Genomic DNA, 27,913 nt, shown 5'->3' with positions numbered 1-27,913 from the left:
TACGTGGATTTTTTCCTACCACATCATGTTTTCTTTCATGTAATCTTAACTGTGAGATTTGAGGAAAAACAGATGATCTACCTAGCCAATGTCCTCTCCTACTTAGCACATTTACCATCTTCCATTTCCACCTGGCCTGGAATTCTCCCCTCAAGTCACCTCTTTGGTTAAACATATACATAGTCAGGGTCCAGCATCTCCAGATGTTTCTCTCTTACCATACCTACCCCACATTGAACTGGCATCGTGGAAGGTAGAAGGCAGAAACAGAATCCTGTGGACAAAGAAGGGCAGGGCTAAGGGACAGCCTGAGATTGTCTCGTTAGGAAAGGGGGTGTGGGTGGTCACTGGGAATAAATAAGCTCATTTACAAGAGAGGGGAGGTGATCAGAGCAAAGCTGCAGGAAAGGTTTGCTTCGTATCTTTCCCCCAAAGCATCTGTATCAAGAAACCTAGTCATCAATATGTTATTTGAGATGTATCAGCTAATATTTCTGAACATGGCTTTTTCCCTTAACCCTTTGTGTCTTTTGTCAATTAACAGTGCATTTTCCATTTCGCTGCCTGATTTAGGTAAGTGACATTCGCTTATTTGCTGGAACAAAATTATTCAGCACTGACATATTCACATTCTGAGAAAGAGAAGTAGTAATCCTTCCTGCATTCCACGTTTAATGAAAAATTGATACATCAAAATCAAAGACATTTTACACAATAGTAGTACTTACATTGGGGAAGATGAGTAACATTTCTCAAGTGCCTCCTATATGCCAGGCCTCTTAAAATCCGAGAAATAGATGCATTATCCCTTTTTAGGAAGGCTGTAGGACTCACATCCATATTTTAGTGACCTAGGATTTGTACTCAAGTCTCTGAATACGAAGCTCGTGCATTTTACATTATACCACATAACCTTCTGAAGGATTTAACAGCCAGCTCACCGGAATTAAGACATAGTAATTTGAACATGACCACTTTGCAGTACACGTACTAACTGAATCAAGGATGGGTCATTGGAATACTTTTTGCTTTGCTATATAAACAACAGTGCACAAATTAGTACAGTGCCTGACATCTAGTGTGCTTGCTCTCCATCACGTTCAGTAAGTTGAATCTATCGATGAGAGAGGGCCATGTGTTTTGTTGTTTGTCAGGTTTAGTTTATGGGCTCTAGCGATGGTGGCTACTTTGATTTTACTCTGACTTGACAATTCAAATGTATATTATATTCCACAAATATAAGTTTGCTGCACTAAATAACAAATAATTACATAAACCTGGTATAATAACAGCTCTCCCAGGCTTCCCTGGTGGCACAGTGCTTAAGAATCTGCCTGCCAATGCAGGGGACATGGGTTCGAGCCCTGGTCTGGGAAGATCCCACATGCCGTGGAGCACCTAAGCCCGTGAGCCACAACTACTGAGCTTGCATGCCACAACTACTGAAGCCCGTGCACCTAGAGCCCGTGCTCTGTAACAAGAGAAGGCACCGCAATGAGAAACCTGCAAACCGCAATGAAGAGTAGCCCCCCTCACCGCAACTAGAGAAAGCCTGTGCACAGCAACGATGTCCCAACGCAGCCAAAAATAAAAATAAAATAATAAAATAAAAAAATAACAGCTTTCCCAAAATATCCTCAGTCTAGGTAAAAAAAAAAAAAAAAAAGTCAGAATAGGCCCGCATTGTACCCCCATCCAAATATATGAATAACTGAATTATGAATTGTGAATAATTATGCCAAAAGGTTTCTAACTAGTTCAAGTGGTGAGTCATTTGAATATTATGGAATTCTATGTAGACCACCAAGGAATGTGAATATCCTAAACTGAAAGTGTCTAATTATGATTAAGTACTAAGTCAGATTCAATTTTATGCAAGATTATTATAAAGAAGCAGTTGTGTTTTGAAATAAAAATCAGGGAAGAAAAATCAACATTAATGTTCTATTAAATTGTTTTTTTTCCCCTAGGAATTAAGTCCTCTCACTGCTCTAGCATTATAACATCTTTGTCCAGTTCCAGAATGATGGGAATCTAGTCTAAACATGATCCTTTCGGCAACTCATATTTTCTGGAAATCCACATGAAATCAAATTGATATAAATATTTATGCATGTTTGAGATACTAGGACATCTCACTATTTTTTATTCCTCAGTTGAACTTCTTCCCAAATGGATACTTGTTTTGTTCTTTGATCCTTTCTATATCCTATGATCAGATTTTGATAAAACAGGCATGGGGATGCACCTAGATAATTAAGTAATTGTGTATAATTTGGAAAGCTGGGGATTGTATAAACCATACCTAATAATAGACTATTTTGATCCTATCTTGACCCCAGAACTTAGGTCTCAGGAAGTTATTATCTATGATGATGTGGACATAAATGAAAAAAAGTCAAAGTAAGTCAATTTACCGCATTGGTCATCCCTACTGATATTTAACCCATTTCCTGATGCTTTGTTAAATACGGTCAGAGGGCCATCCCTTCAGATCCTTGGTTACTGGGTGAAAAGTCAAGTTGTGATATATTGCCCCCACTAGGAAAGGAAAATAATGAGTAATGTAGATGACCTAACAGTGGTAGGTGATTCAAAACTCACTGGAGCTTTGTTTCTTACCTTTGAATCTATAGACTTGAAACTCATTGCAACATAACAAATACTTATTTAAATGCCTCCTGTGGAGGATGGCAAGCACTACCTCACAGAACCTCTGTTCTCAAGGTCTAAATAACTAAAATCTATCAAAAAAGAGAAACCATCCTGAAACTCAATACCCTTTCTCTAGCTACTTATTATCTGTCCTTTCCCTCTCAACTAAATGGTTGAAAACAAAGGCCTCCTCTGCTCATCTTGGATACATCTTTCCAAGCTCACTGCAACTGGGGTTCTGTTCCACCACGACAGAGGACTTGTTTTTGGTAAGGTCACTAATTTCTTTGTTAAATCCAGTGGATACATGTAAGTCCTTATTGTACTTGGCTTCTCTATAATATCTTAAATTGTTGATCATGACATCCTTTGAAGGAAAAAAATATTAACTTTTCCCCAGGTTTCTATGTTATCATTATTTCTTATTCCTCACCTTTGGCTGTTGCTCCTCCTGTTTGATTGGTTAGTTTTGGTTTTGTGTGCATGCATGTGTTCTAATTCTGCCATTCATTTCTTTAAAAATTATGTGTTTCTCAGATTTCCTGTATCAGTTCTCTTCCCTTCTTCCTTTATATGTTCTTGAATGGTCTCATCTACATCTAGGGCTTTAATTACAATCACTATAGTAAAGATATCAAAATTTACAATTTTGAGGTCAGATTTCTCTCTTCCACTTTAATAAGCTTGCTAGATAACTCTGTTTGAAACTCAGAATTCCATATTAACTCATAATCTCAACTGTTCCCATCCAAATATGATCCCTTTCTTCTAAAATCTATGTGGGTGATTGTTTCAATAAACACACAGCTGCTCAAACCAAAACCCTAGGCATTCACTGTCCTTGACTCCTCCTCCTCTCGTGCCCTGCACCCTCTTCTGTTTAAATAACTCTCAAAATGTTCCTGCTTCCCCATCCCCACTGCACAGCCACATGAAGGCACTCATTGCTTCTCAGCTGGATTATTGCAATGACTTCCTGAATGGCCACCTCACCTCCACTTCACTTTATTTTCCAAACTTTCTAAAGTACAAATAGGATCATGTCACAAAACCCACCATTCACCAGCTTAAAAATGGTTAGTCGTTGTCCATTGCTCTCAAAATGAAATCCAAACTGCTTAAGAAGGCATAAAATTCATTATTGATCCAGCTCCTGGCAAACTCTCAGCCTCAGCTGTACTTCCCACGTACTCACCATTCCTATGTTCCATCCATACTGTACATTTGGGTGTTCCTTGAACTCTTCAAGATTTCCAGCATTTCTAAACCTTCACATTTGTTCCGGCTTCTTCAATTCATTCAACAAATATTTACTGAGCATGTACTATATGCCAGACACTATGCTAAGTGTTGGTATAAAGCAGTGAATGAAACAGATATAATTCCTATTCCTATCTGATTGGAGAGGCAGATAAATAAATTAATTTTAAAAATCTATGCGGCTTCCCTGGTGGTGCAGTGGTTGAGAGTCCACCTGCCGATGCAGGGGACATGGGTTCGTGTCCCGGTCCGGGAAGATCCCACATGCCGTGGAGCGGCTGGGCCCGTGAGCCATGGTCGCTGAGCCTGCTCATCCGGAGCCTGTGCTCCGCAACGGGAGAAGCCACAACAGTAAGAAGCCTGCGTACCGCAAAAAAAAAAAAAAAAAACAAACAAACAAAAAAACACACAACTATAATTAAACATAGAAATTTGATTGCTTTGGATATTTTGAAAGAGAGTGGACATATGGTCTGTGTGTTGGAAGGAGATTGATAGTCATTTTAAAGTAGATTATCTGGGGAAGGCCTTTCCAAGGAGGTGAGAATTTAAGAACAAAAGAATTGTTCTGTCTGTAACACACTTTGCCATGCTTTTTGCTTGGTTGACTATTTTATCCTTCATTATTTAAAACTGAATTCAGATTTTGTTTTCCCCAGGAAGTCCTCTCTGAGCTTATCTATTTGGGTTAGGTCCCCCTTTTTATCAGAACATTCTTTTCATAGTTGTATTTGTCTTATTTCTTGCCTGTCTCCTCTAGATGGGAACTCCCTGAAGTAGGGGCTATGGCTTTCTGGTCTCTATCATGTGGCCTCATACCAAAGCATAGTTTGTTAAATCAGATAACAAAGAAGGACCTGCCTCCAAAAAATGTGCAAAATAATTTGGAAGCTCAGAATAGGTAGACATTTCCATTATTTAGGGGATCAGAAAAGTCTCTGTGCCAAGTTAAAGAAGCAAGGATAGGAAACATTTTGACACAGTTGGAGATTGGGGTTGAGAGAGAGAGAGAGAGAGAGAGAAGCGGGGAAGGTTTGCTGGGGGTGAGGGCTGGACAGCTGTGTAAATGGAAAACAAGTGTGTTTGGGAAGTTTCATTGGACCATAAGGCATGTGATCAAGAAAGTGGGTGTTACGAGCAGGAAATGCAATTTGGCAGGAGATGGAGAGGAGAGCCCTGGAATATAGAATTAGAGTTAAGAATGAATTCTTTCTTAAAAATAAATGATATGATATTTGTAAAAATGAAAATAAGAAACATGTAAGTTTAAAGCAAGATAAAATAAATTTCCCTCAACCTGTAACTCAACTTCAGAACTAGAACATATCCAGTGCCTTGGTTTCTCTACCTTGTGCACACCCCTTGGTCTATCTCATTGCCTTCCCCCAAGGTAAACACTCTCCTACATTTCATGTCTTTCACCTCCTGTTCAAAACCAAAATACTGTTATCAAGCACAGGTGATAAAAATATAGTTTCATTAGGGATTTTAACATTGTAAAAACGGTTATGTTGTATATAGAATTCTGCAACTTCTTTTTTACTCAAAATCCATCATTTTTTAAGCCACTATTTATTCATTTTCACTGTTCTATAATATTCTATTTTATGTACATACCACAATTTATTTATCCATTTTCTTGTGAGTATTGGGGTAGTTCCATATTTTTTGCACTTTTGAACAATACTGCTACAAATGTTCTTATTTATATGTATACTTAGAAGGGAAAATAATGCAAATTTTATAGGGAATGAAAATTCATAAGAAAATGCCAACTTGTTTTCCAAAGGAAAATAGGCAGAAGATATGAACAGGTCTTCTATAGAAAGACATGAGGGGTGAATAAACATATTAAAAGAGGTTCAACATTGTTAGTAATGAAGGTAATGCAAATTAATACCACAATGAGATAGTATCTTATACCCAATAAATTGGCAAAAATTAAGAATTCTTTCTGTGTTGGTGAGAATGTGGATCAGTATTCCCTTTAAATACTGCTGGGAAGAGTGTAAATTGGTACAACCACTTTGGAAAATAAACTGGCATTTTCTTATGAATTTGCATTCCCTGTAAAATTTGCATTTATTGTATTTTCCCTTCTAAGTATACATGTGACTTATGATTGTTACTTTCTATTTCTTTAAAGAAATCTTTATCCCAAGACCATAATATATTCTCCCATATTTTCTCCTAAAACTGTTAATTTTTTGGCTTTTACACATAAGCCTTAGATCTACCTGGAACTGATTTTGGCATTTTTAGTGAAGTAGAGAGCCAATTAAATTTTCTTCCATGTGGGTAAATGTTCTAGCATGATTAATTGCATAGCCCCTATTTTCCCCATTTCTACAATGCCATCTTTGTCATACTAAGTTTCCAAAAATCTGAATATCTGTTCCCATGCTCTGTATTCTATTTGTCATTTTTTTAACATCTTTATTGGAGTATAATTGCTTTACAATGTTGTGTTAGTTTCTGCTGTAGAACAAAGTGAATCAGCTATACATATACATATATCCCCATATCTCCTCCCTCTTGAGTCTCCCTCCCACCCTCCCTATCCCACCCCTCTAGGTGGTCACAAAGCACTGAGCTGATCTCCCTGTGCTATGCAGCTGCTTCCCACTAGCTATCTATTTTACATCTGGTAGTGTATATATGTCCATGCCACTCTCTCACTTCATCCCAGCTTACCCTTCCCCCTCCCCGTGTGTCATTTCTATCTTAATTGAATTGTGATCTGGAAAAGTAGTTGATATGGTATTAGTACACTGAGGAAGTAGCTGATATCAGTACTTTGACATATTCTGTGACATGATTCATGACTAATATATGGTCGATTTTTATATGTCCCATGTGTACTTTAGAAAAATATGACTTCTCTAATTGTTTGATACAAGGATCAACTTATGTCCTCTAAATCAAATATTTGGATTGGCCAAAAAGTTCGTTCAGGTTTTTCTACTGTTATGGAAAAACCCAAACGAATTTTTTGGCCAACACAATATGTGTTAATTCTCTCAATAAAATCATTTATAGATTTATGGATTTTTAGATGCTTGATCCATTAATATATGAAAGAAGTGAGTTGAAATCTCACAGAAAGATGGTAGATTTGTCAGTTTTTTCCAAAAGTTCTTTCATCTTGTTCTTTATATATTCTAAGGCTCTTTTGTTAGTTGTATACAAAATTTTAAATATCTTCTGGTGAATTAAATGTTTCTTTTTAGGTTGTAGCCATCTCCATCCCCCCTAATATCAATACTATTAATAACAAAAATAATACTTATGTAGGTCTTACTGTCACTGTTTTTAGATTTAACATGTATTAACTCATTCAATCTTCCCAATTGTGAAGTAGATACTATTATTATACAAATTTTGTAGAAGAGAGGTTGAGACACACAGGTGAAGTTATTTGACCAAGCTCATAGTGCCACTAAGTGGTAGAACCAGGATTCAAACCCCAGCAACTAGACTCCCAATCCATTCTCTTTACTACAACACTAAGCTAATTTCCTAGTGATGCTTTGTCTTAAAGTCTAATTTGCCCAGTCTTATACCTACCTGACCTTTCTTTTAGTTAGTATTTCCCTAGTATACATTTTTCATCCTTTTTCTGATTTCCATATTCTTGTTCAATGTGTCTTATATAAAGAGCATAGAGCTGAACTGGCTTTAAAAAATATCTAACATGACGATACGTCTTAACTCCTACCTCGCCCTAATGTAAAGTTTAATCTTCTGAAATATTGTGGTGCTGATAGCATTTTCCTCAGGACAGACTTGTCTTCTGTGCTTGCAAAGTGCTTACTGCTCTCTCTGGTTTCAGTTTATTTGCTGGGGGCTATTAAGGTACAATGCACAGGACTTAATCTAAGTGTAAAGTGTGGCAATTTGTTAAAACAAGACAAAAAAACCTTTATCCAGGATCTAGCAGTTTTGTACTGGGAGGGCCCTATCAGAAAATTCTTTTGCCCTGCTGCCAAATAAGGAAGTCCAGAACTGTGGGCAAGAGGACAATATAATTAGAGCCACACTTCAGGAAGAGTAACTAGACCTAGAACCTTCTGCAGAATGCTTTTGAGGGAAGGTCGGAAGTAGAACATTTGTTAGAATATTGTTAAAGGTGCTCAGGTGAAAGATGATCAAAATGTGTTTTGGGGTGGTGAAAAAATGGAGAAGATATTTTAAGATTAAATGATATTTACCAAGGCACTTAACCATATCAAAATCTGACCAATTTCTTTTTCATGTGATAGAATAAATCTTCTGTAGTTTGGCCTCAGAGAAATCAATTATTAAAGACATTTGTAGCAGATGGAACACTGATGGAAAATAGCAGAATTTGGAATAGGAAGGGAGACGGAAGATGGTATCTGAGTTCTTGTCAGCTTGGTTAGTTTGCATTGTCATGTCCTGGCACGTATTCGGTTGAAGAGATGCCTACACAACTCTGGATTAAATTGTCGCTAGACAATCCGGACCTCTGATCTTCATTTCCTTTTGTTCATTAGAATTTCCCCTAGAGAGTCAGCAAGGGAAGGAAGAAGAGGGGAAATCTTGAAAAAGACACTGGAACAGCTTCTTCAACCTGGTCCCAGTGGGCCCTATGGCATGCCATGTTACTTCTCTGAATCTTAGTTTCTTAACCTATGATATGGCAAAAAAACAATCCTCATCCTGCCAAATTAATTAAGCTCTCTACCTAGATCCCTATAAAAGCTAAAATAAGTTGACAAACAGTTGACCATAATGGTCACATGGCTAGCATGGGTAAAAATTGGTATGACTTATCTGAAGATATATTGTTTTATAATAATCATTAAAGAAAATAAACTGTTAAGCAGGCATTTGCTTTGCCTATTCCCTGCCCTCACAGCTATAGCTCCTGCCTAACAAGTCCATGCACAAGTTCTCATTAAACACTTGCTCTGTGCCTAGCACTGTGCTGAGCTTGTGGTAGGTATATCTGGAATGTGTGTCTGGATCCCATCTTTTGGGAACCTAAAATGAAGAGATAAAATGAGTGAACATCAGACAATTAGAAAAGGAGTAACCGCTGAGCTCCTTGTTATAGACTCCAAAGGCAACAGACATTGAGAAAAGAGGGTGATCGGAGATCCCTAGACGAGTCCTAGAAGTCTTCTTAAAATTTGCTTTCCCTAAGCTGCCTCTTTCTTTTTTATTGAAGTACAGTTGATTTACAATATTGTGTTAGTTTCAGGTGTACAGCACACTGATCCAGTTATTTTTTCTGATTATATTCCATTATAGGTTATTATAATATTGAATATAATTTCTTGTGCTATACAGTAAATCCTTGCTGCTTATCTATTTTATGTACAGTAGTTTGTATCTGTTAAACCCATATTCCTAGCCCTCATCTTTTTTTTTTTTTTTTTTTTGCGGTATGCGGGCCTCTCACTGTTGTGGCCTCCCCCGTTGCGGAGCACAGGCCTAGCCCTCATCTTTAATGCTGGTCAGATGCCGAGTCCCTGATATTCTGTTGGACCTTGTGACCATAATCTGAAGGGAATTGTGACACAATGTCACTGAAAAAATTTTAAATTCCTCTGATGTAATATTCTTGTGGTTATAACTTACCCAGTGAAAAGTTGTGTTCTGATGTGCAGACACCATAGACATACAGATGGTTGATAGAGGAGGGGCCAGTTTTGTTCACATCAGTGATGAACATATTGGTTGCTTTGTCATACCAGCAAAGTAAAGTTTTAAAGCAGCAGGCATGGTGAAAGACCATAGACTTTGGAGTCAAACACACTTGGATTCAAAGCCACTGGGTTCAAAGCCACTATCTCTGTGACCATAGTAAGTTACCTAGATCATCTCTTTCCCCCTTTGTAAAACTTTATGAAAGACTACTTTAAAGGACTGTTGTAATGCTTCCTGTAAAAACCACATTAGTTGACATATGTAAAATGCCTAGCCTAAGACTTGACACATAGGGGCTCAAAAAATATGAGTTCCTTCTATAATACCCTCTCTCCTCTCTGCATCCTTTTCTGCTAATGCTAAATACTAGTTGGATTAGTCTTGTCCCACAGTGAAGGTCCATTTTATCATTTGCGTTTTAGAGGTGAAGAAACTGAGGCTCAGAAAGGAGAGGAAGTGTGATTATTAGCAGGTTGATTTCTTGCTTCTGGCTTCAAATTTTTTTTAATTTAATTTTTATTTTATATTGGAGTATAGTTGATTTACAATGTTGTATCAGTTTCAGGTGTACAGCAAAGTGATTCAGTTATACATATATCCACTCTTTTTCAGATTCTGGCTTCAAATTTGGATTGCCACAGATCAGGTGTTGGCAAGCTATGGCCTGGGGGCCAAATATGGCCGGCCACTTGTTATTGTAAATACAGTCGCAATAGCAGAGTTGAGTAGTTACCATAGAGATGGCATGGCTTGCAAAACCTAAAATATTTACGTTCTGGCCTTGCCATAGATTATCAAAATATACTTCTAGATGACTTTTTAATTTTTTGGTAAAACACAGTTGCCCAGAAAGTACTGATTGTTCCGTAAGGGTTTTAGTTCAATCTTAATTTACTTGCTCAGAATATTTTTCTTCTCAGGGATGAAGATAAACTAAAGACTTGGAAGCCCAAGTTTTTGATATCAAAGGAAAAAAAAGAGAAACATGGTGCTAAAGAATCAGAAAGGTAAGCACAAAAGTACACTTAAATTACAGCTCATCTGTTGCGATTTATACCTCTTACTAGCTGTGTGACCTTGGGCAGGTCATTAAATTTGATTTTCAGGTTCCTCATCTACAGAATGAGAATATTAACACCTACATTATAGTACAACTGAGAGGATTAAAAGAGAAAAAGAATATGAAAATGTAAAGCGTCACACACATTTATCTTTATCATTCCTGCTTTTGGTGGATAGGGAGCAAGAGAAGAATGCTAGCCAGTCCTTATCAAATGATGAAAAATTTCTAGTATTCCTTTGGGCTGTAGGAACTTTTCCCCAGTAAGATAGAACTTAAATAATACACCAGTTAGAACTTAAATGATGCTTTGAGAAGAGAAACTAGGTATCACATAGTAAGACTGATTTCCCTAAAATACAATATAATTCTAGTTATCACTACATTAGTGTTAGAAATAAAAAAGCATGTTTTATTGATTCAAGATCTCACCTTTATTCATGTGATTCAAATTCCCAGTTGGCTTGGTGGGGTGGTGATGTTTTTTACTATCTCTGATGGTCACTTAGTGCTCTGTGCTTCAGTCTTCTCAGTTGCTGGGATATGGGGCAGGAGCTGAGGCACTTGGTTTAACAAGTGTCTTGGGGAAATCCTTGTCTAAACGGTCATTGAGCTGGGAACACTGCATGGTCTGTCTGCTCTGGGAAATCTGTCTAGAAAAGTCCTACACGGGCACCCCAAGAGAAATCAGACATCAGTCTATACCAAATTTAAACTCAGAGGATGGCATAGGATGGCCCTTCCCTTAAGTTTGTTTTCTTTAAGTTTAGACTTGATGTAATTTATTTTTCCCAAGCTGGAAAGATGTATTCATTAGACGAGAAGAGCATCTTTCTACCTTAAACTTCACACTTTTACTTCTGCGTAGCATAACAAAACAGCATTCCAAGAGATGAAATAACAGTGAAATTGTTTACCTTCCCCACCCCAAAAAAAGCTCTCTAGTATTTTAATGTCTATACCTAAGTCTTTTTAGGAAACAATCTTCTCGTGCTTTTTTATTTCTTACAACAAACTGATATAATGGTTTACTTTTTTTCTCAACTGAGTAAATTTGAAAATGCAGTATCGAGTCTATTATTATTCCTGTAAATTGATGTATCAATTTTCTATGTGTTCTTTGTTCCTTTTTAAATGGTTTCTACCATAACTTACTCTACCAATAAGAATTACTTTCTATATTAGTGAAACCCTTTTATTATCCCTTTATTAATCAAAGATGATGACCAGTTTTCAGAGGAGTCTGGGGAAGGGTATCCCTGGTATAAAGGCATAGAAATGACAGCCCACCGTCTAAGATGTTCCATGTAGACTTTGAATGTATATGGAAAAGGGCAGCTGGAAAGGTAGGTTGGGGCCAGATTATAAAATGCCCTGTGTACCACACTAAGGAATTTGACTTTATCTTATAGGCAGTAGAGGCAGATTGAAAGGTTTTAAGCAAGAGAGTGACATGATCAATTAAATTTTAGAAAGATGACTCTGGAGGAAGGTATGCAGATAGATTTGAGGAAGGAGAGGTAACAGGAAGATGGTATAAAATTAAACACATAAAATTATATCTGAATTTATCCTGAAATAGAATGAGTTTATGGCTTTGGAAGCTTAGAGTTTTATTATAATACACTTCACTCTACCTGCATATTTCTGCCCGCTTATCTCCCAGGAATTTCTTCAAAACCAAGAAGCAAAACTTAGAAAAGAACAGAATGGAAAGAGAAGAAAAACTTTTTAGAGAAAGATTCAAGGTACGTTCTCCTCTGAAAGTAAAAATTAACAATAAGAGGAATTTCTTTTTTTCAAGATTCGATAAGTGTGTTGCACGTCTGCCTCACTGGGATTGACATTATCTTTGATTAAACATCTGATATGTTAATTTTTTCCTGATACATTTCTGTATTATCATGCCTTCGTACATACTATTTCCTCTGCCTGGAAAAACTGCTAAGTCATTCTTTAAGGCTCTGTTCAAATGTCACCCACACTTCCCTAACTCAACCAGGCAAAGTTACTCCCTCAGCACATTTCATACATCTATATTACACAGTATCCGTTATAACACTGATCAGGGATATTACTCTGTGTGTGTGTGTGTGTGTGTATTCTGAACTAAAGTCTTGAGTTCCTTCTGAAGAGATTTTTGTCTTGTTCAAGTTTTCCCTCCAGCTCCCAAAATAAAAATGGTCACACTAAATGATTAAAAACTTCTTTCATTTAGAGTCCATAGAGCATTTTTCTATAATTGCAAAGTTCAAACACTCCTCCCTTTTGATTTCATGTACTGTCACAGTGAGAATTTATTAATTTTAAGAAACATATATTGAACACCTTCCATGTACCAGACATTGGATTGAGAGAAAGTATGCATCCTGCTCATGGAATCTGTCCAAATTACTACTTTGCCTAAAATCTTTCAAAAGTTCCTCATTGCCAAACAGATAAAGATTAGGTTTCTTAACATGAGATATAAAGCTCTTCATGTCATGACCTTTGCTTGTCTTTCTGGTTTTATTTCCTGCCATTCTTCACCTTGCACTTTGTGCCTTGGCCACAAATTGTTCATAGATCTGTTTCTTGAATGAAAGTCCACCTTTATCCTTGTCCTGCTATTTCCTTCCTCTAGGCATTTATCTGGTCTGTTCCAACTGTCTGGTGTACCCTTGCTACTTTTCTCCATCTGACTAGCTCCTGTTCATTTATGATGACCTAATCGAGGCATCTCCTCTAGGAACCCACACTTCCTGATTAAAGAAACTACATACCTATATACCTGAGCAAACCTCTAGCTTATCACAAAACATTAGCATTATTGCAATTACATGTTCATCAATTAAACTATGAGCTCCTGGAGGACAAGGGTATATTATCTATCCTTATATCCATACACAGAGCAGAATAGGAGTACCTAACACTGTGTAAATATCCAAAAACGTTTTTGGACTGAACTAACATAGGACATACACAAATCCCTCATAATCATTAATAAATTCTGCTTGGACCAAAGCTGATTAGGGTTACTATATCTAGGAATTGTGATATGAAATTATTTACTGCAAACTGTGACGTTATTTGATTAGCTGAAAAACAAGTGTGTAACTATTATTACTTGTTGAAAGGACCCTACGTTCCATCTAGTGCCCCCCATTGTAGCTGTGACACTCTGTGACACTCTCATATGGGACAGAAATCCCCATTCTCATATGTACGTGAGTCTCTTCTTCCTAATCACCTATGGTGAGTTTCCTTGATATATCTTTAGAAAAACTATACACTTTCAATAATTTTTATTCAGCTCAAATCACAAAACATTGGGTGCCCCATTTGTACCAGGCACTGAGGGTACAAGGATGGATAAAACTGTTTTCCATTTTCATTTTATGAGACAGTATGTTAATCAGAATCCATAATAAGGGTATATACAAAGTGCAGTTAAAACAGTAAATTATACATGGCAGTCATGAAAAGGTACTTAAGAAAGAAGAGTATTTCAGGCAGAGAAAACAGTAGGAGCAATGGCATGGAAGTATGTAAGGTACACAGCACATTCAGGGTTATCACACAGCTTGATGTGGCTTCAATAAAGGGGACAGAAATGGGGGGCCGGGGAATGATGGTAGGCAAAGGACTCTGAATGTCAAACTAAGAAATGTGGATCTTACCCTGAATGAAGAGTTTCTAGGACTTTATAGAAAAAGGTGACCACCTAATCAGATTTACATTTGAAGAAATCACTGTGCATTCACAGTGAACAATGGCCTGGAAAGGGTAAGATCACTCTGGTAGGCAAAAGAAAAATCTTGTGGATTAGATCCCATTTGGTATAGATTAATCATCATTTATCATCCAAATTCAGGACATTTCTGAGAGTGGAAGGAGGCACACTTAATCACAGTAAGTATTTATAAATGGAGGCATTAACTGTAAGTAGAGACTATCCCAAGCAAAGGAAGATGTTTGGCCACCCTAATTTGGTGAAGCGGACATCTGTAAATATAAGCTACATATTCTGGAACTATTATTTTCCAGTCAATGGATTTCAGTACATTAGAAGGTTGTGTACCTGTTGATGTATGGGTTGGCTAGTTTACCACACAGAAAAAAACTCCCCTGAGGTCAGAAATCAAATTCCTTAGTTTTTTCCACAAATGCTTGTCTTTAACCACCAAGGGAGAGTGGGAAATTGCCCCACACATCATTCCTACCTCTTTAAAATGTGTGTGCTACAGCTGTATGTATATAAGAATAGATGAGCCCGCCAGAGAGGAAGGGTAGAAAGAACAGCTAGAAATGCTGTGTGTAAGAAAGAATTATAAGCTCTAAAGCACTACACAAAGAAAGAGGTTTTTCTCTTTCCCTCTTTTTCTTTTTTAACTTGTCCTTTCCCAGGTTTGATGGTGACTTTATTACTGCAACAGTTAACATACCATTCATGGTACTTAATTCATACCAATGTTAACGCCTTCTCACCCACCAGAATTCATTCTAGTACAATTAGATAATGGGTGTGAAAACACTTTGAAAATATGATCGTACCAAACAAATGTAGGAAAGATTGTGATAATAATAAATGTACTATTATGTCCTTAAATAACTTTTCTTTCCCTGAATATCTTGCTATTATTTTCTTTTCCCTTAGTCATTAGTTAACTAATTAATATCTAGCATCTTGAGTTTATTTTGAGGTTAGTATAGTATGTCCTCCATTCATTTTGTTACAATGAAAAAGAATGAAAACTATGCAAGCACAGTCCGATTAGGAATTTCTCCTTTCAGTATGACAAAGAAATTACTGTCATGAACACAGCAGTGGCATGTTCCAATAATTCAAGAAATGGAATATTCGACTTGCCAATAACCCCTGGAGAAGAACTGGAAGTCATTGATATCACTGAAGACAATCTAGTGATATGTCGCAATTCTAAAGGCAAATGTAAGTTACTGGCTTATTGCCCATAAAAGATTTCAATCACTGTTTTTTAAAAAAAATCTCAAAGCATTATAACTTTCAGATTAGTAATAGTGATTTTTATTTCTATAGATGGATATGTGCTAATTGAACATCTAGATTTCAAGTGAGTGGTTTGATTTTATACTTTAAATAATAAATTCTAAATACATAATACATTATTATGTCTATAAGTCTCAAGGAAAGACTATTTCATATATTTAAATTCAGGAAAAGTTTTTCAATATGCAATGCCCTATTCTATAAGGATTACTTGGAAGAGACTATTTTTGTGTCTGCCGCTCCTGAGGTTATCAAACTTCTCTACAGAGCATATTTATAAACATTTTAAAGGAGCATAAAAATATTAAACTGGGGGCTTCCCTGGTGGCGCAGTGGTTGAGAGTCCGCCTGCCGATGCAGGGGGTGCGGGATCGTGCCCCGGTCTGGGAGGATCCCACATGCCACGGAGCAGCTGGGCCCGTAAGCCATGGCCACTGAGCCTGCGCGTCGGGAGCCTGTGCTTCGCGGCGGGAGAGGCCACAACAGTGAGAGGCCCGCGTACCACAAACAAACAAACAAAAAATTAAACTGGATAAAAAGTTCCCCTGAAATCTCCTACTCACTATTCTATGGGCCTGTATTTCAAAATGTTTGTCTATTTTTCTTTTTTCTCAGGCATGAAGTTTAGTCACCTTAGGAAGATCAAGATCAAATGGTACAGTCTGCACAAGTGAGAACTAGTTCTAAGGTCTCAGTCCTGCCTCACATCAGTTTACGTGTCAGCATGAGATGGTGGAATCTGTGGAAACTTTCATCAGGAATTTAGAGGAGAAAAACAAATCCTCCACATTTAGATGTTGATTTTGCTCCTAAGCAGTTATCTTTCAATGTCTATTTCAGTATCTATTTCACTGCTGGCTCAAGAAACTGTGAAACAGTGTGTGTTGGCATTCCAGCACTTGTTTAATGAGCCATGTCCAAAGTTAGAAATCACGGCTTATGGCACCTAGTCAGTTGTGCAGATGGTTAGTTTGCTTCTAATGTTTCTAATGTTAGTACACGAGTGTTTATCATTTCTAGAAGATGTTGTGTATTTAAATTGGGTGTAATTTAACGCTGAAAAGTAAATAGTATAACCAACATCTTTTAAATACTCCAATTTAAGGTATAATCTCAAAGCAGGACATTTATATACCAATTTTATCACAAAACTAAAATCAGACAAATGCTGCCCAAAATTGGTTTCTTTGGGAATAGTATGCTGAAAAGTAGTTTTTTCCTAAATTCACCCAACATTTTGAGAATTGCCTAAATATATTTAATAAAATTTAAATAATATATATGCTGTATCAGTTTAAAATAACCGTTTTACTTATTTTAAACAACAGAATATTATTTTGTTTATTAAATATCTATTAAATATCTACTAAAATAATTCATAGGTATTTTTACTTACAGAAAGTAAAGGAACATAAATAAGCTGAGCTGTAAATAACATTCTATTTTTCAGATGATGTACACTGCCTGCTAGGGTGATTCTGCCCTTCAAGGGTATGATCCATGGCCTCATCCTTTCTACTGTGAGACTATTTTTTAAGCTTCTATGTTCTTTTATCTTCTTTTTCTTGTTCCAAATGGCATGTGCCAATAAAGGCCAAGCTCATTCTAGAAGACAAGGATCAAAAGTATTCATAAAGTTTAGAGAGGAAGATAGGTACACAGATTAGTACAAATAACAATTATAACACACAACATACAGGTGACACTGAAGCTTCATCTTTAAACACATATATTTGCTAGACAAGACACAGAGATGGAAAACTCCATGCTCTGCCTGGTGACCAGGAAGAAATTCAAGGAAAAGGAGTATAGTGTATCTGATAGGAAATGGCAAGTGCTGGAATGGGGTAAGTCAGGGCTAGAATGTGTCAAGAGTTCACATGGACTTTTTTTCCTTTAGAGAGTAGGAACCATTCAAAGGTCCTAAGCAGGAAGACAATGCCAGGTGTCCGGAGAAAAAAGGAAAAAAAATCATGGCAATATGGGTGAAAGATTATGGATGACAGATTAGAACTAAGAGAGACTAGTTATTTTTGCAATATTCGAGGCGTTAAGACCACTAGACCCTAAGACAGCAGCAATAGAAATATATAGTTTCAGGAGCCCCATTAGAGGTAGAAGTGAGAGAGAAAAGGAATTAGGAAGTGACACTGAGATTTCTTTTCTGGGAGATGAGATTAAGGCTGGCACCAAAGAAAGACTGGGGATATATTTCTGCTTGGACCCCCACCCCCACCCCCGATTGAATTTACTTCTCAGTGAGAGGCAGGGAAACCAGGCAACAGCAGCCCTCTCCCACACTGTGGGCACGGTAGAAGAGGAGGACACGGGACAGGTATGGCCCATGGGCAAGGTGGTAAGCCAGAGGGAGTACCGGGCTATGTTGCGCAGACACCATTCCTGCAACAATTCTGTACAAAAGAGGATCAGAACCCACATATCACACTTGCCACCGCACCAAAACATGAAGTATCTTAAATCCTGAGGTGGCAGTGGGACTACATTTTTACCTGACATAGGTTTGTCCCATGCACATTCCATCTCATCACATGGCCTCTTATTCTAATTCCATGACTCAGCTCTGAGTCTCCATTTCCTCATCAGTAAAGCAGGGCTAATAACACTCACCTTGTCTACTTCTCAGGGTTGTTGTCAGGCTGTAATGTAATAATATAAATAAAAGTGTCCTAAAATCCTTAATACAAAATACTGTCTAAGTGTTGTTATTTTTAGTACCTGGCCTTTTCTGAAGTTGGAAGATGCTGAACACAAAAACAGGTTTTTGAAATTCGAAGGTTAAGACTTGAAAGAATGGCTAGGATGTAACAATTTTACATAGATATACTTAACAGGCTTTGGAAACTGAACACTTTTCTATGTTTTTTGAAGTATAAACCATTTGGTCTAATATAAACTAGTACCTAATTACTATTTATTGATATGGAATACATTTTTAGGAAGAACATTCCATCCATGTCGAAGTAGTTGTTTCTATTTCGCTATCAGCCACATTTCTTCCATTCTTTAAATCACAGCACTGAAACTAAACTTCATACACTATTAATCTACAAGGTTCTTTAATGTAAACATTATAACTAAAGTTTCAGTAATGTCTCAAGCAAATGTCATCTGTCTCCTAGAAACCCTCATCTAGCAGAACATTTCAATGGAAAAACTGAGTTTCTATTTTACTGTTTAATTTTGCATAAAAAGAAATCATTAAAGATGACAACACTCCGTTGGGTAAAAGACAGCTTACAAAGGGACTTGACCCTAACAGAGGCTTCCACTGGGCCTCTCATTCATTTATAGGCCGGGCCACCAGCAACCTGTTAACATGCACCACTAAAGCTGTCCCTTCCTCCTTTTGAGTACCTCTGACACACTTGGTCTTCCAAGTCGACATAGCATTCTCTTGAGCAGGGCCTCTCCCGCACATGTTCAGAACTTTTAAAACATAGATTCTGAGGGGAAGAAGAGGAAGAGCAAAAAGTCAATATATAATGACAGATTCCTAAGAAGTGGTTGTTTCAGGGTAACAGGGTTCGGATGATTTTCTTCAGCTTCTTCAAACTTCCTGTACTCAGATTTCCTACGATAAGCATCTATGACCCATACAACTTAGGAAATAATAAAGGAAAAAAAGTATTCGCTAATAACAAATCTGTTCTTCTAAGTTTGGGTAAAGTAAATTGAAATCTTATATAGCTTGACTTTGATGTATTTTTAATGAGAGCTAGCATACATTTTTCCAAAAGTTGCTTTTAGATATATAAATATGGGAGGTGACCATCATAAGCACATAGGACCACATCTACATTGCTTGTTCTCTATTCTCAGCAGCCTTCAGTGTAAAATTTTGTTGTAAACCTGAGGTCTTCTATGGTAAGCAGAAGTTTGGCCTCCGTGATCTTCGTGTCCTGGTTTTAATAACTGTAACTATGTTATGTGACTTGGAAAAAAGGGACTTTATAGATTAAGTTTGCTAAGCAACTGGCCTTAAATAGGGAGGTTATCGAAGTGAGCCCTATTTAATAGCATGGGCCCTTACGATCAGAAGAGGAAGGCAGAAGAGTCAGCCAGTCAGAGATGTAGTGAAGAAGAGGCAGGCGACATTTGAAGCATAAGCCCCCTGTCACTGGCTTTGAAGGTGAAGGGAGCCATGGACCAGAGAATGATGCTGGTCTCTAGAAGCTGCAAGTGACCCCTAGCCAAGAGCCAGAAAGGAAATGGGACTGCAATCCCACAGCAGCATAGAACTAAATTCACCACCAACTTGAATGAGCTTTGAAACAGACTCTGCCCCAGAACCCTGCCCTACCAATGCTTTGGTTTTCAGCCTGTGTGACTTAACGCAGAAACACCAGCTAAGCCCATCGAACTTGTGACTTACAGAACCGTAAGACAATAAATTTGTGTTGTTTAAGTCACTAAGTTTGTAGTAACTTCTTACGGCAGCAATAGGAAACTAATACAATGGCTAAAGTTAGAAACTACAGTGTACAACAAGGAAGACAAAAGTGGACAAAGATGGTATGGAATCTCCAAGGAATCACAGGCAGCCAAGCTCTACAATGGCTTTGTCTGTAGCTATTAATTGAGTTGCAGAACATTAGCTTAATGACTGAACAGAACAAAACAGCTTTCAAATTAACCAGAGACTTTAATTTGATTTTGTGAAAAAAGCTTATAAGTAATCAGATAGATATAGGCTGCTTTTCTCTTCTGTGTTTGTTACCTATGAGTTTGTACAGTGCAAGTATTAACTAGGGAGAACCTATAACTATGAAATGCTGTGTAATTCAGGAAGACATCTTTACCACACAGTTGCTGGAAGACATTCTTCCCACTGATCATTTAACACTCACAAAAAATACATAACAAACAAAACTGAACTTTGAATCTATGGTTATTAAAACACAAAAGCACTAAGAGTCTGGTCTTTTTTCTCCCCTTCCTGAAATGAATTAGAGAAAATGATCCCAATTTCAACAGTTAAAAAAATTATTTTAATAGATATGTAATCAAGTGCTTCAGTGAGTAAATGCATCAGCCTATGGGATTTTTTTTTCCAAAGATGGGCTAAGAAAGAATGAATGCAAAGTGTTCTTGAAAATTTTTTGAACAATTAATATCCAATCTTACATTTTCTTATGATTGTCATGGACACAACCTAATGGCTTTCAACTTTCAGTTTTGTTTGTTGCACTCAAAAGTCACTGTATGATATTTAAGCATACATGATACAGAACACATTCTTCCTAAAACAACATTAAGATTACTATGCTTAGAGTTCACAGTTCTCTAACAATTTTACATTAAACACTCAAAACATCATACAACCATAGACATTTGTGAATAGTCTGGAGAGAAAGCTGTATTTTGGTACATTAAGGCATCTCTTCAGCCAACAGTTTAAGAAGTTCTGAATATCTGCTGCAACAAAAGACAAATTTGATATTTGGATGTTCGATACTTTCAAGAAAATTTAAAAGTCCCTTAAAATAAGAATACCATAATTTGTGAAACTGTGGTCTTAAACATTTTTACCACGATATTCTTACCACATAAGACTTACCTAAAATCAAGATACTCATCCTATCAGTATCAAAGATATCTATTTAAAAAAAAGGAAGGAATTTACATTAAATATGATGATAAGTCCTGTATTTTAAACAAGGGCTTTCAGTTTCTCACAACATCTGTGAGGTAGGTTATTATCCACATTTTGTAGATTAAAAAAACTAAATGAGGTTAAATGACTTGCTGCTGTCAAGCAGCCAAACTGAGAATCAGATTCAAAATTAGATTTTGTTCTTTGCTCTGCATTATTTCTTTCATTTACAAACTTTTTAAAGGGTTGAAATATAAAGACTGCTATTCACTGCATTCATTTTAAAAACATGAAAAGGCGGCCAAACTTTTACCAAGGTGACTTAAAAAGTGAAGCAACATAAAACAAACAGAAAAACACATTTAGTGACAATTTCTGACAATGATAGTGAGGTCTGGCCAAAGGAACCTGAAAACAAACAGGCAAAAGCAAACAATGTGACTGTTTGTGGAGGAGAGATTTAAGGGAAAATGAGAGGCATTAGGGAAAAAACACAGTTTAAACAAGTTTTTGACTAATTAATAGTCCTACAATTCAAGAGAAAAGGCACAATTAATTAAGGTGTTTTTTTTTAGTGGATCTGTTTTTTCCATCTTAGGAAAATGTTATCTGTCTAGAAAAATGGACTTTCTTTGTAACAAAACTTAAAAAGGACTTTTAGCTGTGAAAAATGCATGCTTAAATTAGCAGCAAAAATTAAATGTGCAGTTCTCCTTGGCTAGAATGTTCCTATTCCTCCCTTGAAATTTTTTTTTCTTCAGTCTTTTTTTTAATACATCTTTATTGGAGTATAATTGTTTCACAATACTGTTAGTTTCTGTTGCCCAACAAAGCAAATCAGCCATATGCACACACATGTCCCCATATCCCCTCCCTCGAGCCTCCCTCCCATCCTTCCTTGAAGTTTTAAATCTACACAAAGTAGCAAACCGCGAATTAAAAAATTCCCACTGTATGAACCTTGTCAAAATTCTCTGTATGTTCAAAAGAGTTGTCATGCTAGGATATTCTATAAGCACTTCACTTTTTTCCTGGAAAGAGCATTCTGCTCTCGTATTTCCTTAATTGCACTTTTTCAAATGTAACTTAAATTTACTTACCCTGCTTGTCCAAATAACCGTGAGCTACTTCCATAATGTCTGAGCTGCTTTACATATAAACAGTAGTTACCAAAAGTCACATACACAATCATGGCTGCAAACTGGCATTGCTATGCAGGCTGGCAGTAAACATTAACATTGGCTCATGAAATTAATACAGTCCCGCAGTCTAACTTCTAGACCCAGCCTGATTCTTATCAGGTTATGAATGAAAAAGTTTAATTAAAATTCAACATAGTCTAGACTGTGGGTCCCGTTCTTTATGTTATTACTGGTCGGAGGCATCAAATGCACTATAATTATATAGGGAAAGGCTGGTAAGGATGCCAGCAACTTGCTTAAATAAGATACACTTTTAAAAGCTCAAACATAAATTACATTTCAAATTTTTACAAGGTTTAAAAGAATCCATATCAAGCCAATAATAATTAGGTAGTTTGTGAATAGAAATATACTCTATGAAAATAGCGTCTTATCATCTAATATGCATATAAAATGAAAAATTATCAATCTGTATATGAAATCAAGATAAGCCTAATTTAGATTAATAGTCAAAAACTATGATTTAAGATAGGAGTTGGGGCTAGTTTTACTTTCTAAAAAAATCTTTGCTATGAGAATCATATAAATAAAGTTAAGGAAGAATCATGTCCTAAAAAGTTTCTTCAGTATTTTTTAAGCACCCTCAATAACTTAGAAGTACTTAACAAAAATCAATATGCTAATCATAAATACTTACGATAATTACATCTAGTTAGTACAATCAACTGGTTCAAATAATTAAACTAAAAAATATTCAGTTAAGACTACTTCATGTCACTCTAAGACCTGAAAGCAATACATCTTTATTTTCATTACTCAACTATGCAGATATTTCAGTGATTCAGACTGTTTTCCCCCAGAGGAAGCGGGCATATAAAAGAGCAGTGATCATCATTGAACACTTGTATGACATTAAAGCCTTGTGAAGAGCTTTCTGGTCCTGCTTTCTCATCTGGAAAATCGTTAACTCACAAGGTTACTGTAACGTATTAAATAAGTTAATAGAAGATATGGAGGGTCTCTGGATCTAAAAATCACTAATAAAATGTATGGAACACTTCCATCACTCCAAATTAGTAATCTTTTGCTTTATGGCAAGTGCACATGACATTTTAACATGTTTGATTTTCTGGATGATTTTTACCATTTGTATTCCAGGGAGGCAGCTGTATTTAGAAAAATATTTTAGTATATACCTTCAAAACACCTCGCCAAACAAATACAGACCATTCACACTAGTATAAAATCTCTAAATGAGTAAAAAGTGAGCACTAATACAAATCATACGAAAAGGCAGAGAAGACAGAACTTTAAAGCTGAAAGGTAACTCAGAGGTCTTTTAATCTATCCCTCCCACTTTAGAGGTTACAAAAATGAGGCCCAACACAGGATGTGACTTACAAATAGATTGCACAGATCCCTCATCCAGAATTTTAGAGTTTCTGAGAACTATTATTAAAATAAAGTACATTCCCTATTTTAAAAGTCACAGAGTGACAGAATGATCAGGTAAAGAAGTGCGAAATTGAAAACGTGGAGGTCTTTAAAAAGAAATAAAAACAGACAAAACTGTGAACATGTCTAGCATTTAGATATTGAGATTTCACAGCCATTAACAGGATTTAAATTATTAACCAGTGAATAGACAAACATGCAGTGTCTATGGTAGGCACATTCCAAGACCTTATATTTTATAAATGGAAGGTGCATTGCTTATATTAACTCAATATACTGTACATTTACAGATAAATCCAAATAGTCAAAAAATCTGTAACAGTTGTCTACGATTATCTTCTCAATTACGTCTCATCTAATAAAAAATCAATTTGTATTCCCTGAGTACAAACTGGCTAGGGAATAAGAGAAAGCAAGCCCAGGATTATGTAACTGTCCCAGGAAACCTATTTGCAGAAAGGGGAGAATTGTCTGTACTACATACAGCCAATTCCCTGACATGGAATACTGTTATTTCTGAATAATTTAGGCTCTTGGATTCTCTTTATAGCTGGCAAGTATCAAGGAATGCAAACACTAGTGGTTAAAAAAGTGTCTCAAAAATTTGTTGATGAAAACAAAAGCCCAACTTATAACAGTGTGCCTCCCTCCCTCCCAACATACCTAATTTGGGATGTTGTTTGTTCCTTCATTAAAGAATAACAGGAATTAGATCTAAATATGGCGTTCTATATATAAAAGTATTTAGAAAATGTTCACTGATTATACTTTCTGAAAGTAAGAATCAATGTTATTGACTCATTACCCATAGAGCCATAAGCATTAGTTACTAGTCTCTTAGACCATTTTTAGAAGTAATCTTGGTTAAGGTTTTTCAGTTATTCATTCATCACAAAAAAGAATAAATTTTGCTCTCCACAAAATACCACAACCTGATTAAGAAAATCAAGGTGCTATGAAACAAGTTGTAGACATATAAAATTCTACGAATCCAGCATTCACTCAAGATGAATATGTCTACAGGCTAAAATGAAATTATTCTGATTTTGAACCAGATTCTCTCCAATAATTGATAAGGGAAAAGGAAATATTAATTTTATTCTTATCTACCCATACTTTTCTTAAAATAGTATTTTTCAAATACATTTTTTCCCAGGGGATAGTAAGTTTAAAACCATGTTTAAATTAACCTGGGCCAAGAAGGATTAAACAAAGTTAAATGGTTTTCTTTTTTTCACAGAAGGACTGGTCAAAGTCTTTATGCCCACATCCTTTATCATCTTCAAGCAGGAGAGTAACATGCATCATTTTCCAAACATGCTCAATGAAACCCCTTTTCTACAGAGCATCTGACAGAATGCAGTTTGGGAAATGCTATTCTGGAACCAGTATGGACTCCATTTCCATGATATAGCTAAGACTTTATCTGTAGCCTAATAATAGAAGCTCTCCTCCAGAATCTTAACATGAAGAAACTGCTCCTACCCCAGGTCTGTCTACCACATACCACATCCACAATTACCCAGTTTACAAGACTGAAATGTGGGAACTTAGCAACTGATTTCTTTCCCTCTCCCTGCTCATTAGCAACAAAGAGTCTCCTATGAAAATGTTCTAGCCCCGTTATGCTGGGCTGAGCCTCCTGTACTCTTCTCTCTACAAACAAAGTACTATGCCATCTACATTCACAGAAGAGCTGTGCTCTAAAAACTTAAGGACACAAGAACCCAAACTGTGACCCTTGGTTCTCCTAAAATTCAACAGATGGCTATCAAAATGTAGATATTCATAAATGCTGGTAAGAATGAGAAAACAGTAAATAACTTTTTAACTCTTAAAAAACATGACAATCATCCATTTAAAGTAATTTTGATATAAGTTTCTAACATTTGATTCATTAGACTAAAGAAGCTAAAATGCCACTGGATTCCTTCCGTTTCTCTGTCTTCAAAATTGTTAGGGATTTTGTCATTGGGAATAAGGAATCAGATTAATTCCTTATTTTGAAGGTCACCCCATTCATAGGCAAGTATTATGAGGTGGCCCTGCTTTTCCCAAAAGAGGTATTTACACATTTGTTGAGGCCAAAATTATGCCATACCTATATGCAGCAGGACTGCTTTTTCCTATAAAAATATTCACAAAAAAGTATCCTTCGATGCCACTAGATGGCAATCTTTCAAAGGTTTAAACTTAACACATCTTAACTGCAACCCCACCCTCTTTCCCAAATTGGCTAATAAGGATTCCTTGTACTTTGATATTAAGAAGTCAGGCTTAAAAGTTATATAACACCATTTTTAAAAAGTTCTGCAAAACAATATGATGTGACACACTGCAAACTCCTGACTCAAAGCTCTTTAAAGACAGACATACTTGTCTTTCATAAACACAAGAGAAATTTGGTCTAACATTCTCATTTGCTTCTTGGTAGAAAACACATTATTTTTGGCAAAGAGAAACCTGTCAAGGCAATGTCAATTTTTGTTTTCAAGAGCTTAATCTTTTATAGGGTAAGTCAGGTGAATAAGATTGTTAATTATAACATATTAAACAAGACAAATGAATAAATACAAATTCGATAAATTATACATAATTTTAAAATTAAATATTTTTACTAAAACAAAATATAATCAATGGGCTATTATCTACCCTGCTGTATACAGGTTTTTTGTTTTTTTAAAAGCCTTAAAAAAACCTGCAGAAAGCCAAAAAAAAAAAAAAAGTTTGGTTTTTCATTTAAAAGCACTGGTGCGAATACATATATGTATATATGTAAACAACACATATATTTATTCAAGAGAGAATTTTTTGAATGTTTAAGGCTTCCCTGCCCTACCAGGTTCAACAGTGAAAGTCACAGTCTACCGAGCTTTGGAAGTACACAAAAGCCCTTAGGGCCAGAACAGTGTTTCAAACTGGATGGCTAGCAACCAAGATATAGAACAAAGAAAGAGAACCAGAAAAGATTTCAAAGCTGAGTCAATTAGCCACTAGGATCAAACAACAAACAAAGACAAAGGTGACTAGGGAAGGTGAGGGAGGGGGGTGAATACAGTAACAAACTTCTGATGAATAATTAGCATTATGGGATGCAACAGGACACACACATACACACATACTCCTCACCACCACACACAATAAGAGATCAAAGATAAGAGTTCTCTTTAAGAGACTGTTGGCATTTTGCTTTGTTTCATTTAACTGTCTATTTTATCATGCTTGGTGAAATACAAAAATAAATAGAGTGAAAAAGAATTTGAGAAACGTAGATTTTGAAGGCATGTTGTAAAATGATATAAGTTTATGAAAAAGACAAAGGTGGTTGTAATTCCAGATGTTCCAGTACTGAGTAGAACCTTGAAGGCTCTTAAATATGTTATTCAGGAAAATCTCAAGATAAAACCTCTAGTTGGTTATAGCTGTTTTTAAGGAACCTGGAAATGACCATTACCTGTTTCAGGACCACAGCCCTTCTGTTGAACACTTGGCAATATTTGCAAAAAATGCTAGCAGAACTTGGTTTCTGAAATTTGGGGGGGGTTGGTTCTTAAGATTTCAACATTTAATTACTATCTTACTAATGTTTGGGCTATTTTTTAATCTTCTTGTGCATAAACACAGCTTAAAGCCTGCTGAAATTTAGGAAGCAAACTGGATTTATCTACACTAAACAGTAAAGCAAGAAGATGTTGCCAAAACCCCCTTTGACTGAGATGGTTCACCAGTAAAGGTGTATTAATCATCTGTAGTGAATCCACAATTTTAGATTAACAATAATCTTCATCAGTGTTCACGTATTAAAGATACTACCTATGTAAATTTATCATAGGCAAAACAGAATTACAGAGGTCTACAGTAAATAAAATGCTAGACTTTTTCGTTTTCACTCATTTCTATGGCATTGAGCGTCCCCTGGAGATAGTCACAGCTCTCAACCAGTACTGCCGAGTATGTGATATCCATAAGTAAAACAATAATTTAAAGAATATATCTGATTTTCACAGTGCAAAAACAGAAAGATAGAAACTAAGGAAAGATCA

General features: G+C 36.3%; 1 protein-coding gene across 1 annotated transcript in view; it reads left to right on the top strand.

The window, feature by feature from the left end:
* The window catches only part of FYB2 (FYN binding protein 2), a 95,553-nt gene extending 79,826 nt beyond the window's left edge, over nucleotides 1–15,727 (top strand). Inside the window, 6 exon segments of the mRNA XM_060119321.1 lie at nucleotides 545–573; nucleotides 2,343–2,403; nucleotides 10,512–10,598; nucleotides 12,318–12,399; nucleotides 15,425–15,581; nucleotides 15,690–15,727. Of these exon segments, the coding sequence (XP_059975304.1) occupies nucleotides 545–573; nucleotides 2,343–2,403; nucleotides 10,512–10,598; nucleotides 12,318–12,399; nucleotides 15,425–15,581; nucleotides 15,690–15,727 (454 nt within the window).
* The last annotated feature ends 12,186 nt before the right edge of the window (nucleotides 15,728–27,913 follow it).

This window comes from Mesoplodon densirostris, chromosome 2 (assembly GCF_025265405.1).
Source record: "Mesoplodon densirostris isolate mMesDen1 chromosome 2, mMesDen1 primary haplotype, whole genome shotgun sequence".
NCBI lineage: Eukaryota > Metazoa > Chordata > Mammalia > Artiodactyla > Ziphiidae > Mesoplodon > Mesoplodon densirostris.
Note: the sequence above shows the minus strand (reverse complement) of the source record. Positions and strands in the feature narration are given on the sequence as shown.